At 42.9% G+C, this 15,808-nt stretch overlaps 1 protein-coding gene across 2 annotated transcripts; it reads left to right on the top strand.

The window, feature by feature from the left end:
• Nucleotides 1-1,133: 1,133 nt before the first annotated feature.
• On the top strand, nucleotides 1,134-15,797 carry LOC122402389 (dual specificity protein kinase CLK2). Of its 2 annotated transcripts, XM_043405125.1 has the most exons (9): nucleotides 1,149-6,381; nucleotides 8,952-9,030; nucleotides 11,277-11,343; nucleotides 12,715-12,828; nucleotides 12,921-13,011; nucleotides 13,078-13,248; nucleotides 13,504-13,633; nucleotides 13,710-13,960; nucleotides 14,308-15,797. In XM_043405125.1, the coding sequence occupies exons 1-9, from the start codon at nucleotides 5,335-5,337 to the stop codon at nucleotides 14,518-14,520; spliced, it is 2,163 nt and encodes a 720-aa protein (XP_043261060.1). In that variant the 5' UTR covers nucleotides 1,149-5,334; the 3' UTR covers nucleotides 14,521-15,797. The 2 variants fall into 2 exon arrangements, with proteins under 2 accessions (XP_043261059.1, XP_043261060.1); XM_043405124.1 differs by having other exon boundaries at nucleotides 1,134-6,381; nucleotides 12,921-13,248; nucleotides 14,308-15,710.
• Nucleotides 15,798-15,808: the final 11 nt, after the last annotated feature.

Here is a 15,808-nt window from a genome sequence, read left to right as displayed (position 1 = left end):
GCTAGCGAGCGCTAGTTAGCTAGGTGCTCGCCTTAACATTTAAACACGACAGAACCGACTCATGGCGACCCGCTCGCTCCGTCTTACGAACGCACGCGTTTCACGCTTCTTGGTTATATTTGGCAGGCTCGTACGCGACCACGATAAACACACGTGAGGAGCATGTCGGGAGAATCCGATGGACACGCTGATCTCATATCTCGCCATCTTTTTTCTTCGTTGGATTCTGTCTCGAACTTTAATTCTCTCAAAAACGATTTTAAGTACGATTTAAGTTAATAATCTTCAAATAGTTGTAAACGTACCAAAATTTTAATCGTTGACCGTTGTAATCAGTTTAGTCGCTTTCTTAAACGACTGTTTGTTCGATTCGACGTTCGGAATTGTTCCGAGATGAAAAATTTATTTTTTATTGCATTCAACAAATCAAACGTGTTACGTATGCTTGCCGTTGTTGATTTCTGTCTTAAAACTAGAATTTGATCGGTTAAATAAGTCCAACAAAGATTCTATTTTGATGATGTTATCATATGCATCATAATTCAACGAGTGCAAACGTCCAGTTTCCGTTCACAGATGTCGCGATGACCGAATTCCCGTGCATTCTACGTTTTACATCTATGCTTCCGTTAGCTTTCGAGTATCATTATTTAATTTTCCCCAGAGTTTACCACGTCGGTAAATTACAGATTCATCGTAAGATGCGATAATTCTTACGTGAAAATAACCAATTAGTCGATCCACTAATTACCAGAAAATCTTTAGACGTGACATTTCATATTCTTCTTTTCATTCGTCAAATGTTACGCGCAAGCAAAGGTCATCGGTGACTAAGCATTTATAATTGCTGCGCGATCGTACGTCGACAGTAAATTATATGAAAACAATTGCAAAAATGGAAGCGAGGAAAATAAGAGAATTTTATATAACAGACACTGTCTCATTGAGGCCAGACTAACATCTGATGATTAAACGCTAATATTAGTAAGTATAACGTTGCTCGTGTTAATGGAACAGAAAATCGATTATTGCACCAACAAAATTTACGTACGTACGATACATTTTTTCGTGTTTTCCTGTTTTTTATCGACACTTTTTTATCGAACAAAAAAATTGATATTAATACTTGTTGAATTCAGTTAATAACTGTGTGTTCGTTTCAACTACGTTTCTTATAATTAAATTATGAATAGGAAGTAACTTTTTCTAAAACTTGACAGATTATATAAAAAGAAGCGTGTTAAACAAAAGATTGTGTTATACCTACCCACGTCTGGTATATTATGCAAAAGAATAATACGTAGCTTACAAATTGGGGTCTTGTCCTAAGTTATTGATTTACTCTCCAGTAAGACGTCCCTGCTTAATTCGCTAGAAAGACATAACCAGCCATATAGAGTTACATAAATCAGTTTTTACGACACTTGTTTCATTCCACGCAAGTGTTACATACAAAACACTCAATTATCCTATCAACCAGTGAGTAATTTTTTTGTATCCACACATAAGGTTCGCTATAACTAATCCAATACTACCTACTGTATAGAGTAACCAAATGACAAGTAAAAGACATTGTTTATTTTTATTCTCTTATATTTATATTTACATAACAACATATATAACTAACGTCTACTTCTGTACATTAATTTTCATTTTTTGCTTTCATCTTTTTTTCACTAAATACTGCATTTTTCAATTTATACAATTTGAGTGCAATGAACACGTATTATTATTATTATCTTTAAATGTAAACAACAGTTAATACACATATAATTCGTATCGTTACCGCATTTTAATTGAGCACGTTTCTTACAAGACACGCACCGAATCCATTCTTGGTCAGATTTTGAAAAATGTTGGAAACACGTTAAACGAAGGACGAAATACATTCGATGAAACACGACACATTGACTAACCTTTCCCAATGCTGGTTCTAGCGTCGACGAAAGCGGAACGAAGCGTCGCGACACGGTTCTCGCGTCAAAGAGAAAAGATTGTTCCGTTATTTTTGGCGAAGCAATTGAGGATTGAACTATATAATTGACTATATGTATACAAAAAGAGAGAACAGAAAAAAGAGGATAGAAAAATTTGGCATATAACGATCAAGCGTGACATAAGTTCTTCAAATAGTTTCTATTTGTTTTGTTACTACCACGAAATCACTGATACTTGTCCATATCTTCTGGCATGTTTCTTCACCAAAATCGCACTGTTTTCAATTATGTCACGATATTCGTTATGTCATTTCGCATTTTCTCCTACGTTAGATTCGTTAATTCCTTTGTTCACGCGTTAACGATGGGGAAAATATTCGATCTTCATGCTTATCAGCGATGTAGCGACCATCTTGTTCGATGACCTGTCGTATGAATGACTTTTACGCGAGAATATTCTTGCTAACCTTGCAGGTCATAGACGTTTGGATGCAGACGGATGGATAGGAACGAATTTGTCACGCCAAGAAAATTTCGTATTTTCGTGGGCGAGCGACGCGCTAACTGCGTCGCTGTTTTCTCGACGCCGTGTATTTATACTTGATACATGAATTTGTGGAAAATCGTCGATATTGCCGAATCTCCGCGACCTTGACGACTTGGCTTTATTAATAGTAACGGAGTATTCGAAACCACTCGGTGGTATCGGACCATATTCTAAGCGAGCTTCCGTTTAAAATTTAGAATCGATGACGGTTCGTACGGATGTCATTCGAAGCGATCGAAAATATTTAGTTGGCGTTATTATTAAGGAATCGTCGCGTTTGTTAATTTTAGTTTTATGTGGACCTTGGTCTGAAAATGTACTTCGAAGCAGTTATGGTTTTCTATTTCCGCAAACAACAAGAAAGTTTTGCTACGATATCGCTGTGAGCGGTAGAACAGTACAAAGATAGTTCAAAAAGTTTCGTGCTGGACATTTGGTCTAGTTTAGTTGACTAACTCAGAATAATTCATATTTCATAACACTGGAGATTGCGGGAAATTCAAAGGTATCGAGTATACTGTCTTAAAAATCATCTATACGAGCTTAATATGATTTGTAGATACGAGGTTTTGAAGAATTTAGTTGATGGAGTTTAAGCTTGAGGACGTCTATAGAAACGAACTTTCGTGGCAGTCGACGTGTTAATGAGTGAAATTAACTTTCAAAACTTGGTCCCTCGGATTCTATCTCGGTAACTAGCGTGGTTAGAAGCAAGCGTTGCACGCAACTTTTTTATAGTTTTCGATGGGAAATGACGCGGTGCAGGCACGAGTAAAATGTATAATTGATAAAAAGGTGAATCAGTTTTACTATTTTTAGTCGCAAACGTTCGGAAGTACATTTATTTTTCAATGATGTTGTATGCACATTGGCAATTAATTTCAGGGTCGAATCATTTTGTTTTAAACGAAGAAAAATTCAAAGCAACATTGACCCGTGACATCTATCAACTTGCGATGCTCTCAATCTACGCACTGCGCGACATTGGACTCCCGTTCAAATCTAATCCATAATAAAATTATTTCTGTACGTATTCCGGAAGCAAGCTTTAGAACGGATTTTTACGATGCGTTTACATTATTAAGTTTTTTCTAGGCCCATTTAAAAAGAACAATGTTTCTTGACTTTGAAATAAAACGGCCCTAAAAAGGATTATTTATGAATACTTACTCACAGTTTTAGCGATTCATTGTATAATATCTACGCGTATACGTACTAGAAAGTTTAATAATTATTTTTCACCAGTGTCTATATTTATCTAGTAAAAACAAATCAATCTTCATTACGCCAGCACGCACGATGAAATACTTTTGAACGGTAGTGTCCAGTGTATCTCTAAAGAGGCTAAGAAGATAAAATGAATAATTGTAGCGATTTCTTTCGGGCGACACCAGATAGTTAATCTCGTACGATTAATCTACGCGACAGTGGCAAGTGTTATTTTCGACCGTCTTAAATTTCTTCTTTACTTACATGTACACTCGTTTTTTTTAGAAAACGTGAGAATTTGCTTACGGGATCGCCTATTTTTAGATAGATTAAAAGGTTTCATAAATATTGGTACGATAAAAAAACCGCAGAGGCATTCCGTTTTTAAACGCACAAAATTCGAATCGCGCGAAGGTCGACGGCGATTGGACCGACGTATCCCCGTTTCGCGCCACAATGTGCAGCATTGGTGGCCCACGTGTATTAGATTCGGGGTACGGTTTCGATATCGGCCCGTTCTAATTATGCGACGCGTCTCCGACAATGTTAGATCGGAATTTCATCGCGGGACGCGGACCGCCAAACTTGCTCTCGTTCGAACCGCCTGGCTCACCGACGATTTCGTAATTTCTATATGTGTCAAGGTGCGGAGAGATACGGCTCGTGAAAACGCACCAGGCATCTTCCTCTTAACGCGTGCACAGCGCGAACTGTTCGCGAAAACGCTTCCCGGATGGCGGGTTCCGTGCACTAGGAAGCGCAACGTTGCCAAGCCCCGATCCCTTAGAGCGTGCCGAACTTCATCGTTCCAACGAGGGACAAGTTTACGTAATCGGTCCTCTCCTCCTCTCTTTTTTCTCCTCCGTTGTCGTTTCTTTTTCTATCTATCCGTCTATCCGTTCGTCTCTCTCCGTTGCTCTTTATTCGCGTGGCTCTTCTCCGTCTCCGTCGGTTCGCATCCGATCGCGAAGTGTTCATTTCGAGAGAGGACCGAGAATCGTCGGAGCTCACCACCGCTCCTCGGTATTTTTAGTGCGACGAGAGTATTTGGCGGGGCGCACCGATTTGCCTCTTCGTGAACGGTCGACGTCGGCCGTCGTCTCCGTGACCGCCGTCGTGGTCGTGTAGTTTAGTGCCTTCGGCGGCATCGTCCCTATTGCGTGCGATCGACATGTACGTGCCTCCGCGGTGATGCACCTGCGAACACGGTTGTTCCTCGCGACCGGTGGACACGGTGGATAAAAATCGGTGCGACGGGATTCCCCCGATCGTCGATTCCGTTTGAAACGACACGGATGCGTCACGATCGGACCGCGAGGCAAGGTCTGGCGGGACGACCTTGAGCGGATAACTTGCTCCAAATCAATTCCAGGAAGCGGCTGACTCACCAGCGAAAACAAACGGGATCAAAATCAAGCGCTTTCGATTCCGTGGAATTATTCCTCGACCTTCGAAACCATCTCTGGATCCTCCGAATCTCAATACTTCGGTTCGCCAGTTGCCAGTCTTTCGATCCTTCGGAACGTAGTGCGCGACTTCTGATTATCGTAAGCGTTCGATCCTCGTTCTTCCCTTAAAAGTCACCGAAAGTTGGAGCGATCTTAACGCTCCTGCCAGTTGGAAGATTTCGCGTCCGTCTCGATGTTCATATTCGCGCCACGCGACAACATGTCGACGTCTCGTCAGGGCTCGACGAGCCGGCGAAGTCGTTACGCGCGGTCCTCGACGACCACCAGCGTGACGCAGATGCTCACCGACTCCTGCTCGAGCCTCCTGCAGCGACTTACCACCCGTGTACGCGGAACGTCAGCGTTGAGCGACAACAACGTGGCCAACAAGACGGCCGCCGCGAGGCGTTCACCGAACGCCAGTCAGCTGAACAGCACCAGGACCCGGCTGGAGGACAAGTACTCCACGATCCTAGACAAGTACTCGAGAAAGAAGCGTCATGATCGCGACTCCATGGATCGCAGACGCACCCACGAACGGGACCACAGCTACTATCGTCGTGAAGACAGTCCGTTCGTGCGGGACGACAGAACCTTGGAACCGTCCGTGACACGCAGCATCGTGAAGAGTCCCACCAACGTGGTGCTGTCCGAGAAAGCTTACCCTTACGTGAAATCTGGCACGGTGAAGGAGTTCAAGCGCGAGAAGACCCCAGGTTACCATCGATCGGACAAACAGACTTTGCTCAATTCGGAATCCTATCGACGATACGGTAGGCACAAGTCGGGTCACGCGGAGACTCGCACCTTGAAAGTGAGGCCTTATAGAAACGGGAAGAGCGAGCAACTGGAGTCAAAGTCGACGGCGTTGAGGCTGGCCCGACCCACGAAGATGGAGACGGTCAAGCAGACCCCCGTCGACCCGGACAAGACGCCCACGGGCAGCGACAACGCCGTCGACGCTGCTCTCCAGGCCGCGGACGATGACGCCAACGATCCAACGATCACCGAGAGAGCGGCGAAACGCAAAGAGATACAGAGTCTGATCTTGAAGTACGCCGCGATGGAGGAGACGTTCAGCCAGCTGGCCGCCAGCGGCCAGGGTAGAACGCGACCAAGCACCACGGACATTATCGCCAGCAAGTATAGGAAAAGCTACCAACGAAACGGGCGAAAAGACGCGGCGCAGACCTCGGTCGCGAGTGTCGTTAGCGACGCGGACACGGTCCAGGACGCGATTGTAAGTTGTCGAACCGCGCGTTGACTAACCGCGGCCGCCGATTCGTGGCAGTGTTGTTTCGTTGAGCAGTCTTCCGTTGTTGCTGTTGTGTTTCCCCGCCTTCTACTCACGCGTGGCTGTTTTGCGTTTACGCGTTAACCTTAACCTACTCTCCCAGGCCCGGCCACGTGCGCCTCCACGCTTGTGGTTTTGCTGTCACGACGAAAGAGGTTCACTAACGACACGTTTGGAGGGAGAATGAAAGATCAATCGTGGAAGAAATTGCAAGTCGTTTTAACGAGACTTGGTAAAGAGTTGTTCCACTCGTGGTACCTGGTTACGTTGTTAACGCGTTCACTGTCCGGTCTTTTAGCGGGGTATCCAAAAGCGTGGCGCTATGACCCGTATACGGGTCATGGACAGTGAACGTGTTTATCCGGAACTAATCTTTCTTTCTCCCTACAATACCTATGAAGTCCGTTTTGCAGAGGCCGCGGACCCAACGATTTAGCATACGATGCGTTTACACAAAGTGCAACGATAGTTTCGTATTCTTGACTCAACTGGTGTATTTGTGATACCAGGGATAGAAAATCATTTGAATCTACTGTACGACAACCCCAAGTATACTACAATTTTCGGTCAAACGGTCGTATTACAGTTGTATTTATCGTACGATAAATTGTTACGTCTGTGGCCCCTCTTGCGTATCTCCGACTAATGTTAAAGTACCCTTGAAAACCTCAACATCCTTGTCGTGAAAGTTCGTCTTGGTCACAGGAGATGTTTCACGTTGGAGCTATCTTATCGAGAATCCAGTGCTCATTGTTGTAATCTTAATAAGTAGTACGTTGGTTTTATTGACATATTGTGGGATCAACTGTAAAACGACAGTTATTACTATTATTATTATTAAATGTCTTTATTATGCATACGTGAAAGTATATATATATATTATACATACATGGAAGTATATAAAGATTAAATGTAATCAGAATGCGTACGTGGACAAAACTTATCCTGACACCACGGAGGTACAAAGACTTCCGGTGGGTAGAATGACATCGATGATTGGCATTCTACCAATTAGTAGTCGTAACAAGTCAGGATAAATTTTGTGCCGGTCGTGTACGTAATACCTCGATCGATTTGTTCTATTTCTTTTTTACATTGAATTTATTAGATTTCTCATGTTCGAACGATTCATTACTTCGGCGAGACACGATAAGAACGTCGTGTACGGTAAAAGATGAAACTAACCGAAAGAGTACCGTCGTCCTACCCTAACCCTTTTCTACCAAAAACAATTACATGAAAAGTCTGCGCGATAAACGATTGAAAATATCAAGTCGGTTCGCGTTTTGTCCTTCCATCGATAAGGTAGACTCGAAAAGTGTCGATCGATCGATCGGCACTGCCACGGTGTGACGATGCGTCACGAGGATCGATCGTCAGATCGATCATCGTGGAGCCGTCCACCAGGCGCAATCACGTAAGTACTCGAAGTTTCTGTAAACGATTGATAATTAACAAAAAGTAAAGACCTCTCCGAGCGTGTTAGAAACAAATATAACGAGCACTCGAAAGAAGCTGTCCGACGTTTATTTCCTTGTTTGCATTTTCCAACGATGAACTTTGGTATTCTGTCGCGCGACGGTATTACATGAAACGATTTCCGTTTTTAGTTGATTTCTGGAAGAAAATGAAATTTACAATGGTACATTGGCTCCATTCGCGATTTACGAACGTATAACATAATCTTACTGGTCTTTTGCCTGCCTAAGTGTACGCTAGAGATATCGATTATTGATCTTCGGTATTCATCGCGCGGATAAATGCATCGGGACGGCTCCTTCGAGGCGATTACGGAACCTAACTTTTAACACGAGTATAGGAAAAAAAACGAAATCTGAACGATTAAAAAAAAAAAAAGTAAATACGAGGTAAAAAAAAAGAGTAAAAGTTAAAATAAAAAAAGTTCGCTTTGTGCCGATGGTAAATTCGTAACCGCAACTTTCTGACTTGGCAAACCATTTTGCCCTCTCCCCTTTCTCTCTGATTGTTGGGTTACCATCTCCGTTGTAATGGAATGGAATGGAAATGGATATGGCACACGGATTGGTCACTATGGTCGACTGGGCGCTCGGATCGGGTGGTTCGATGATGACCGATGATGATGTATGCCCCTTCTTCCTCCCCACCGACACACTCGTACGTTCGTCCGTGCTTACACACGTCCTCTACCGCGTGTTACACGGGTCTCCGCCCTCGCGGTGGTGGTGGTGGTGGTGGTGGATGACGGTGTGTGGCAATCGGTTGATGCGACGACCCCGTTGGATGGCGGACCCCGACCAACTCTCTACCAATGGATCACAACCCGACGACCCTTCTCTGGTGGCTACCAACGACACGATGAATCGACAACGACCGGTTGGGGAACCGTTCTCTGGTCGGCGATCATCACGAAACCGAAACACGTGGGACGACCGATCGTCGACGCAATGAACCGGACACCAAACGGTGCTCTCCACACTGATTGGGTCCTCTGTTGGCACGCGCCGCTGATACCGATTCCGCCGGCCCATACGTAGAGCCCACGACCGCTCTCCGTCGAGGACGACGAAGAGGGCCACCTTGTTTACCAATCCGGCGACATCCTGGAAAATAGATGTTCGTGAATACGTGAATACACTCATTGTAGTAGATTTAAGCAAGCCTCAGATCGATCGATCGGTCGATCGATCGGACGGTTACCTACGGTATCTGCCCATAGTCTCTCTTTGTTTCTTGTTCTCCTTCCCACGGATCATTTATTCTCTCTGTCTCGCTAGATTTAGTTCTCCTTCGTCCTTCTTTTTGCTCAGGTCTTTCAGTCTGCACGCACTTGTTTTTTTGTTTCTTTGCATTTACCGTTACGATCGAGTATCCATCAGGTTTCTAGGGCGTCGACGACACGTGACAGCTTTTTAGACTGTTCACACCGAACACAGAGCATCGATCCCTATCCAACCGCGTAATTTCAGTTCGGTAATCTGGACGAGAACCAGTGCTTTCTATGTTCAGTTGTTTGTACATTTTTTTTTTTTTACGATACACCTTAAGTTCAGCGGTATTCGATAGGCGCGAATCTCTGTCCTCGTACTTTCTCATTAGCCTCGGACCTACTGTTTTAGTTGGGCTCCAGTTGCTGCGCACACGTATCCCAGAGGGTCGTATATGCAAGCATTAAACGTGTACAACGGTAACTTAATTTTGGTGATCGATAAAGACTTCCCTTTGATCAGTTAGTGACGTTGGTAATTCACTTTCTATCTACCTCGAAACCGGTCATGTCCAACTATTTCTCTCCGCTAAAGTTCTTTTCGTTTTTACTCGATTCCGTAGACTTTTTGTCGTGAAAAACAACGTGCTCTGCGTCTCACACAAACTAAACATTATTGTCTAGACCACGCACGCACACACACGGTGTTCACATCGTTATTACCCAGTATTTTTCTCGTAATTGAATGCTGCAAAATAGATGAAAGAGGGAAAAGTTTTTTTTTTTTATATGGAATACGGACGTAAAAAGATGCAATTAATTTTGAAATTCAAAGGCGACCTCCTTTCTAATGGAAAGTTGAAGAGTGTACTTCATGGAAGTAATTATCGAGGCATAACAATGTTTCGAGATCATATAGGGACGCGATGTAAGTTGTAAACATGACTTTCGTTACAAGATTTACAAACGAATTTGTGCAATCGAGTTGGAAATTGATTTTCAAACATTTTACTTTGAAATTTAAGGCAAACTGCTTCCCCCAATAGCTTTCCATTAAAAACAAAACTAAAGTCACGTATATTTACTCTTCAAGTTGATCGAGAATTCCCCTAAAATTATATTCCATGTAAAAAGAAAGATAACGATACTTGCCCTCTTATTATCTTTTCGCGCGTTCTTTGTTCACAAAGAAAAAATGGCGACCAATAGTAGCACAAACTCCAGACAGTCCGGACATTTGTCGCGAAACGTGTACAAGGTAAAATATCGTCAGTTTCTCGGAAACGTACTCGGCGCCTGTTCGAACTCCAACAGTGGATTCTAAGCTCAAAACAGTCGTTCGTTCCAGTAACAGAGAGAACACGATAGGTTAGACACACGACACTCAAGGGCATTAATTCGATTACGGTCAGGGAAGTTGACATAATTTATTCTTCGTACTTCATGGTATTCGGTGCCACACGTGATCGTCGAAGGTGAAGCTGGACCAGAGAGACAGAGAGGCGATGGAAGGAGGAGAGATAAAGAGAAACTACGCTTGCGCTATCTCCTCGATGCGTCTTCTCCGAGATGACGTGCTCCTCTCTCTTTAAATAGGCCGCGCGAGGACATTCGACATTCGCTCTCATTATCCCGATGATTTTTCCGCACAACATAGCTAGACGCCAGGCTCGACGATGTTCTTGCGCTCGAGTCCATCCTTGTTTTCGTCTCGTTCCGCGAAAGAACCAAAATGGCTGACCAAAACCGATCGGGGCGCCATCGGGACTGATAGTCAATGTCGTGTTCCTCGGCCGCCGTTTTACGGTTAGGTGTACCTCAGCCTTTAGGAGAGCAGCAGTTCCGATCGATAACAAGCTCTATGATACCGTTTTTTTTCACTTTATCATACATCCGTTCACGACGTTATGGCGTACAAGAACGATCGGCCGAACGTCCATACCCCGGAAACACGTCTGCATTGCTCCTCCGTCAAAAGTTTTTTCGTTCTTGGGTAACAATGCACCGACGTACGGAGAGAGTACGACGTCAACGACGAGGGAAAACATCGTTTCACCCCGTCGGTATATTGCCTGCGAGGAGCAACGCTGACGACCTTCCGTGGACGCGAGGTCTTCGATCTAACCGGGCACTTATCTCCCTTTTTACATTGCAGATAAAGTACTGGCCACCCTAGGAGCGGGTACTTTTGGAAAAGTTGTCAAGGTTAAGGACTTGCAAATGTAAGTGGCAGCTCACGTAACTACTACGTAGGTAAACTCTACAATCTCGGGTCTGCGTTTTCTTTCTCCTGTGCCTTATTCTCCCTTCTTTTTTTTTTCTTTCTTTTTTTCCATGACCGACGCACGCGTCGAGGAAAATCCTAAAGGTGCGTGGCGCGGCTCGAGTCATAGCACGGTGTCAGAAATAGCCGTGGCCGCACTGTCACAAAATGACGCGCGAGTAGTCGCAATAATAGGATGGCCTTGCACTTTGTTTTACGGACCAGGCATCCTCGACGACCGACGCGAGCGAGAGACTCGAAATCTCGCGAAATTCGCGTCGGGTTAGGCGTTGTTAAGACGGGCCGGGTTCTCCACGCACGCGCTCTCCAAAATAATGGCGTCGTTCAAGTACTCCGATCGAGTGCGAAGGTGTGTCGTACGACCCCCTGTTATTTGTGAAAAGTTATCTAAAAGTTAAGATACATACCCGTGTTAAAATCCGTATACTGTTTATTACATGGACACACGGATAACAATGTTAAGAAAACAAATAAAGTCATGAAATTAAGAGAGTAATGGCTATAGGAGCATGAGTATTGAGAATATGGTAGAAAACCTGAAACGAAAAGATAAGAAAAATAAAAATTGAAACGTTGTACAGATATATTTGGTGGGTTCTCCAAGATGGCTAACCCTAGCTGACTACTTCTACATTAATTCATGTCTTATGAAAACAATGAATGGTAACAGTTTTATATAAACGAGCTACGATCATAATCATATAAAACGAATTATAAATAGGAAGTTTACAAAGAAATAAAATATAAAATTCCTGTAATAAATTATAAAACTTTTAGATAATTTTTTAAGCGAAACAGAATTAATAAGTTTCCTTCAATGATAAAATTAGGGAAATGTTTTTCACATATCCCCAGTATGTACTCCCGCTGAGTCTTTTCTGAAGCGGGGAATGTAATGGCTGCAAACAGAAGCTGTTCACAATTGAAGAACGTTAACTAGCTTTTGTTCGTCAAGAATGGATGTGCTCAAAAAACATCCTTTATAGTCCAGATGGCACTATTCAAATGCTACGAATATTCACAAAATATTCGAATATTTAATTACAGAAATATTGAACATCCGAGCCAGCCATATTTTTCACTAAATCATGATACTTTATCGATGCTGTTTCCAACACGCATGCACGAGAAAACCCGGCCCAGTTGGCAACATGGACCCCCAGGGACCCGAGAATTTTCCCCTTCGTTTATGACCGATCAGACGCAATTCTGAGTCTTGATGCGCTTCCCACGATGTGGTATATCGGACGACGATTCGGCGGGCGCAAAGAGAGCAGATTGTCTAATAAAAGTACAATGACGTTTGCAGGGATCACGTGATGGCTCTGAAAATTATCAAGAACGTAGAGAAGTATAGGGAAGCCGCGAAGCTCGAAATAAACGCCTTAGAGAAAATTGCGACCAAGGATCCGGAAGGCCAACAGTTAGTATACGCAAGGCTGATTTTATTCTCGACGGCTGGTGAATTTTCTGTTGTTCTTTATCGTTAAAACGTTGGTTTCCCTTGTATTGCAGCTTGTGCGTAAAGATGCTTGACTGGTTCAATTATCACGGGCACATGTGCATCGCCTTCGAAATGCTTGGACTTAGCGTATTCGATTTCCTGGTGCGTATACTTCACACGCGAGATGGGATGACGTCGGTCAGTAACGTTACCGTTTCGTGTTCGCAGAGGGACAACCATTATCAGCCCTATCCGTTGGAGCACGTTAGACACATCGGATATCAGCTTTGCTACGCCGTAAAATTTCTGCACGATAACAAACTCACGCACACCGATTTGAAACCGGAGAATATATTGTTCGTAGACTCTGATTACGAGAAAGTATATAATAACAAAAAGGTGAGGAATCTGTTTATTGGTTGTACACAGGGATGGGCACACTCGAATAACTTTATAACCGAAGTACGTTTAAAATGCTGAATACATATCAATCGTATGTTTAAAACAAGCGACAGTATTCTTGGAATACTTTTTGAAATTCGTTTTGCCCGTTCCTGAGCTGAACGTAGAGCGATATATATTTAACGGGTTCGAGTAACACAAACGGTGGGGCATCATGGTCTAAGTGTTCAAAAGAAGTTTCTTCTTTTTAAGCGGAAGGAAATCAAGCGTATAAAACGAACAGACATAAGGCTGATCGATTTCGGCAGTGCCACGTTCGATCACGAACACCATAGCACGATCGTTAGCACAAGACATTATAGAGCGCCTGAAGTAATTTTAGGTAAGTGAAACCGTGTGGAGTCGCGTCTGTTCGTTGCAACACAGCGCACACTGACACGGCGCTTTTATTTTTGTAGAATTAGGTTGGTCCCAGCCTTGCGACGTTTGGTCGATTGGCTGCATCCTTTTCGAACTGTACCTGGGTATTACTTTATTCCAAACACACGACAACCGCGAGCACTTAGCGATGATGGAGCGTATACTTGGCACGATTCCACATCGTATGGCTCGCAAAACTAAGACCAAGTACTTCTATCACGGTAAATTGGACTGGGATGAGAAGAGCTCAGCCGGCAGATTCGTTCGAGACAATTGTAAACCTTTACACGTGAGTGATCCTTTTGATATTTCATGATTATAATTAATATTATTGAGATGGGTCAAGGTTCGAATCTTTTTACATACAATTGTTGAAAACGCAGCTTTTAGGAGGCAGTCTAGTACTTTGGCCCGAAAACTGATTTCTCTCTCTCTCTATATATATATATTTTTTTATAAGAAGAAATAACTATTAAAATGAAAATTGAGAGGCACATAGTTCTCTTATTATAGATTAAAGAAATATTTGTTATGTTTTACGAGTTCAGTTTCGAAGTTTTCTTAAGCTTTACGCATTACTAATTGCAACGTAGGAAAGAGTAATAAGTAACGCGTTCGTTCTTTCGTGTTCAACAGCGTTGTATGCTCACGGACGACGAAGAACACCGACAGTTGTTTGATCTCATTCAGAAAATGTTAGAATACGAACCAGCCCAGAGGATAGTACTAAAGGACGCACTTGTACATCCTTTCTTTGACGCGTTACCAGTAAATCAAAGATTACCAGACCTTCGAGCAGCTGGTGACTCTCAACAATCTCATGAGCGATCACACTCTCTCTCTCGATGAAGCTAGGAAAGGGACCGACTTCCGTGCTGGACAGACACTCCACTGTCGACGACGACACTACTGCTCTACGTCACTATTCTTGCATACTTGAGTCTCGCAAGACTGTGTCTTGTCTACGAAAACAAGATTCGATGACGTCAGTCGAGGCTTATGAAATAATGTTGAGCTAATAAAAGAAGATGCTCAAAATTTTTGTGGGATAGATAATATGATCAAATTCGATGTTAATAATGTCACCTAAAATATCAAATAATCGTATTGTTTACCACAACGTGAAATAAAAGCAGTAGTGCAATTGGTGCTGTGGAACTCGGACTCAATCGAGTATGTTATACGACGAGATCGTTAAGATCTTCGTGTCAAGGTATATCATCGGCATATTCTTATCTCCGTTTACGCACGTCAAAATTTGGTAGATAGCTAAATTATTGACGAGATCCCTTGTTACTGGCGCGATATGGCCAGTGTGTCTGCTCAGTGTAGCGTAACAGAGTCCCAATTAATGTATACATTTTCTAAATGCTCTTCTGTACATTTTATTCTTTAATTTTATTACGGATGTTACTATGCAACAAAGTTTGGAGGAAAGAATGGTCGCAGTTTATACTCTTGTTTGTTATAGATTGATGACCACAACATGTCTAGTAGTAAGAATCAGATTAGTGATAAGACAGTAAATATATGAGTACGTGTTGAGATAATTAAGATAACTAAAGGGAGAAAGTGAGAGCGAGAAAGAGAGGGAGTGTGTGAGAAAAACTAGGAACGCCAATTCATCGTCGTAAATATACACTTGTTAATGTTCTCAGAAACCATAAGAGGATACGTGATTATTTTAGGAAACGCAAATGTACTTTGTCGACATTTGGATGGAGCTGAAGTGAATTAGTTTTTCGTTCGGCGTATACCTAAATTTTGTTGTATTGTCTCGTGTTGTTGCAGACAATCATGTGTGTTTTCCGTTTCACCAGCCCTTACAAAATCAGTAGAAGTGCGAGGCGACTTTATTTTGTTTCCAAATATACGACGGATTAACTGTATGCTGCGTGTATCGCGTATCTTTCTAAAAGTCGTATGCTTACGTACATAATTACGTACGGATCGTGCATCTGCTTTTATTTTGTTTAATAGGGAATGAAATCTTCAAATTACGAAGCTCTACCACTCATGTACGTCTTGTTTGCTTTTTAACTCTTATAAATACGACACGAAGGAAATTTAAACGATCGTGCTGCTCGTACAAAGAAGAAAATATGCCTGAGCACTGAGAAAATGCTGTTTCGAGTAG

This window comes from Colletes gigas, unplaced genomic scaffold (genome assembly GCF_013123115.1).
Source record: "Colletes gigas isolate AHSC1104 unplaced genomic scaffold, ASM1312311v1 Colletes_gigas_Sc00035, whole genome shotgun sequence".
In the NCBI taxonomy this organism is placed as follows: Eukaryota; Metazoa; Arthropoda; class Insecta; order Hymenoptera; family Colletidae; genus Colletes; species Colletes gigas.
The sequence above is the reverse complement of the archived record's forward strand: the minus strand, read 5'-3'. Positions and strand labels throughout refer to the sequence as shown.

Coding starts and splice junctions, on each gene's coding strand:
- LOC122402389 (XM_043405124.1), top strand. CDS start 5,335: ATGTTCATATTCGCGCCACGCGACAACATGTCGACGTCTCGTCAGGGC. Junction 11,344..12,714: donor AAGGTTAAGGACTTGCAAAT/GTAAGTGGCAGC, acceptor TGACGTTTGCAG/GGATCACGTGATGGCTCTGA. Junction 13,634..13,709: donor AGCGCCTGAAGTAATTTTAG/GTAAGTGAAACC, acceptor TTATTTTTGTAG/AATTAGGTTGGTCCCAGCCT.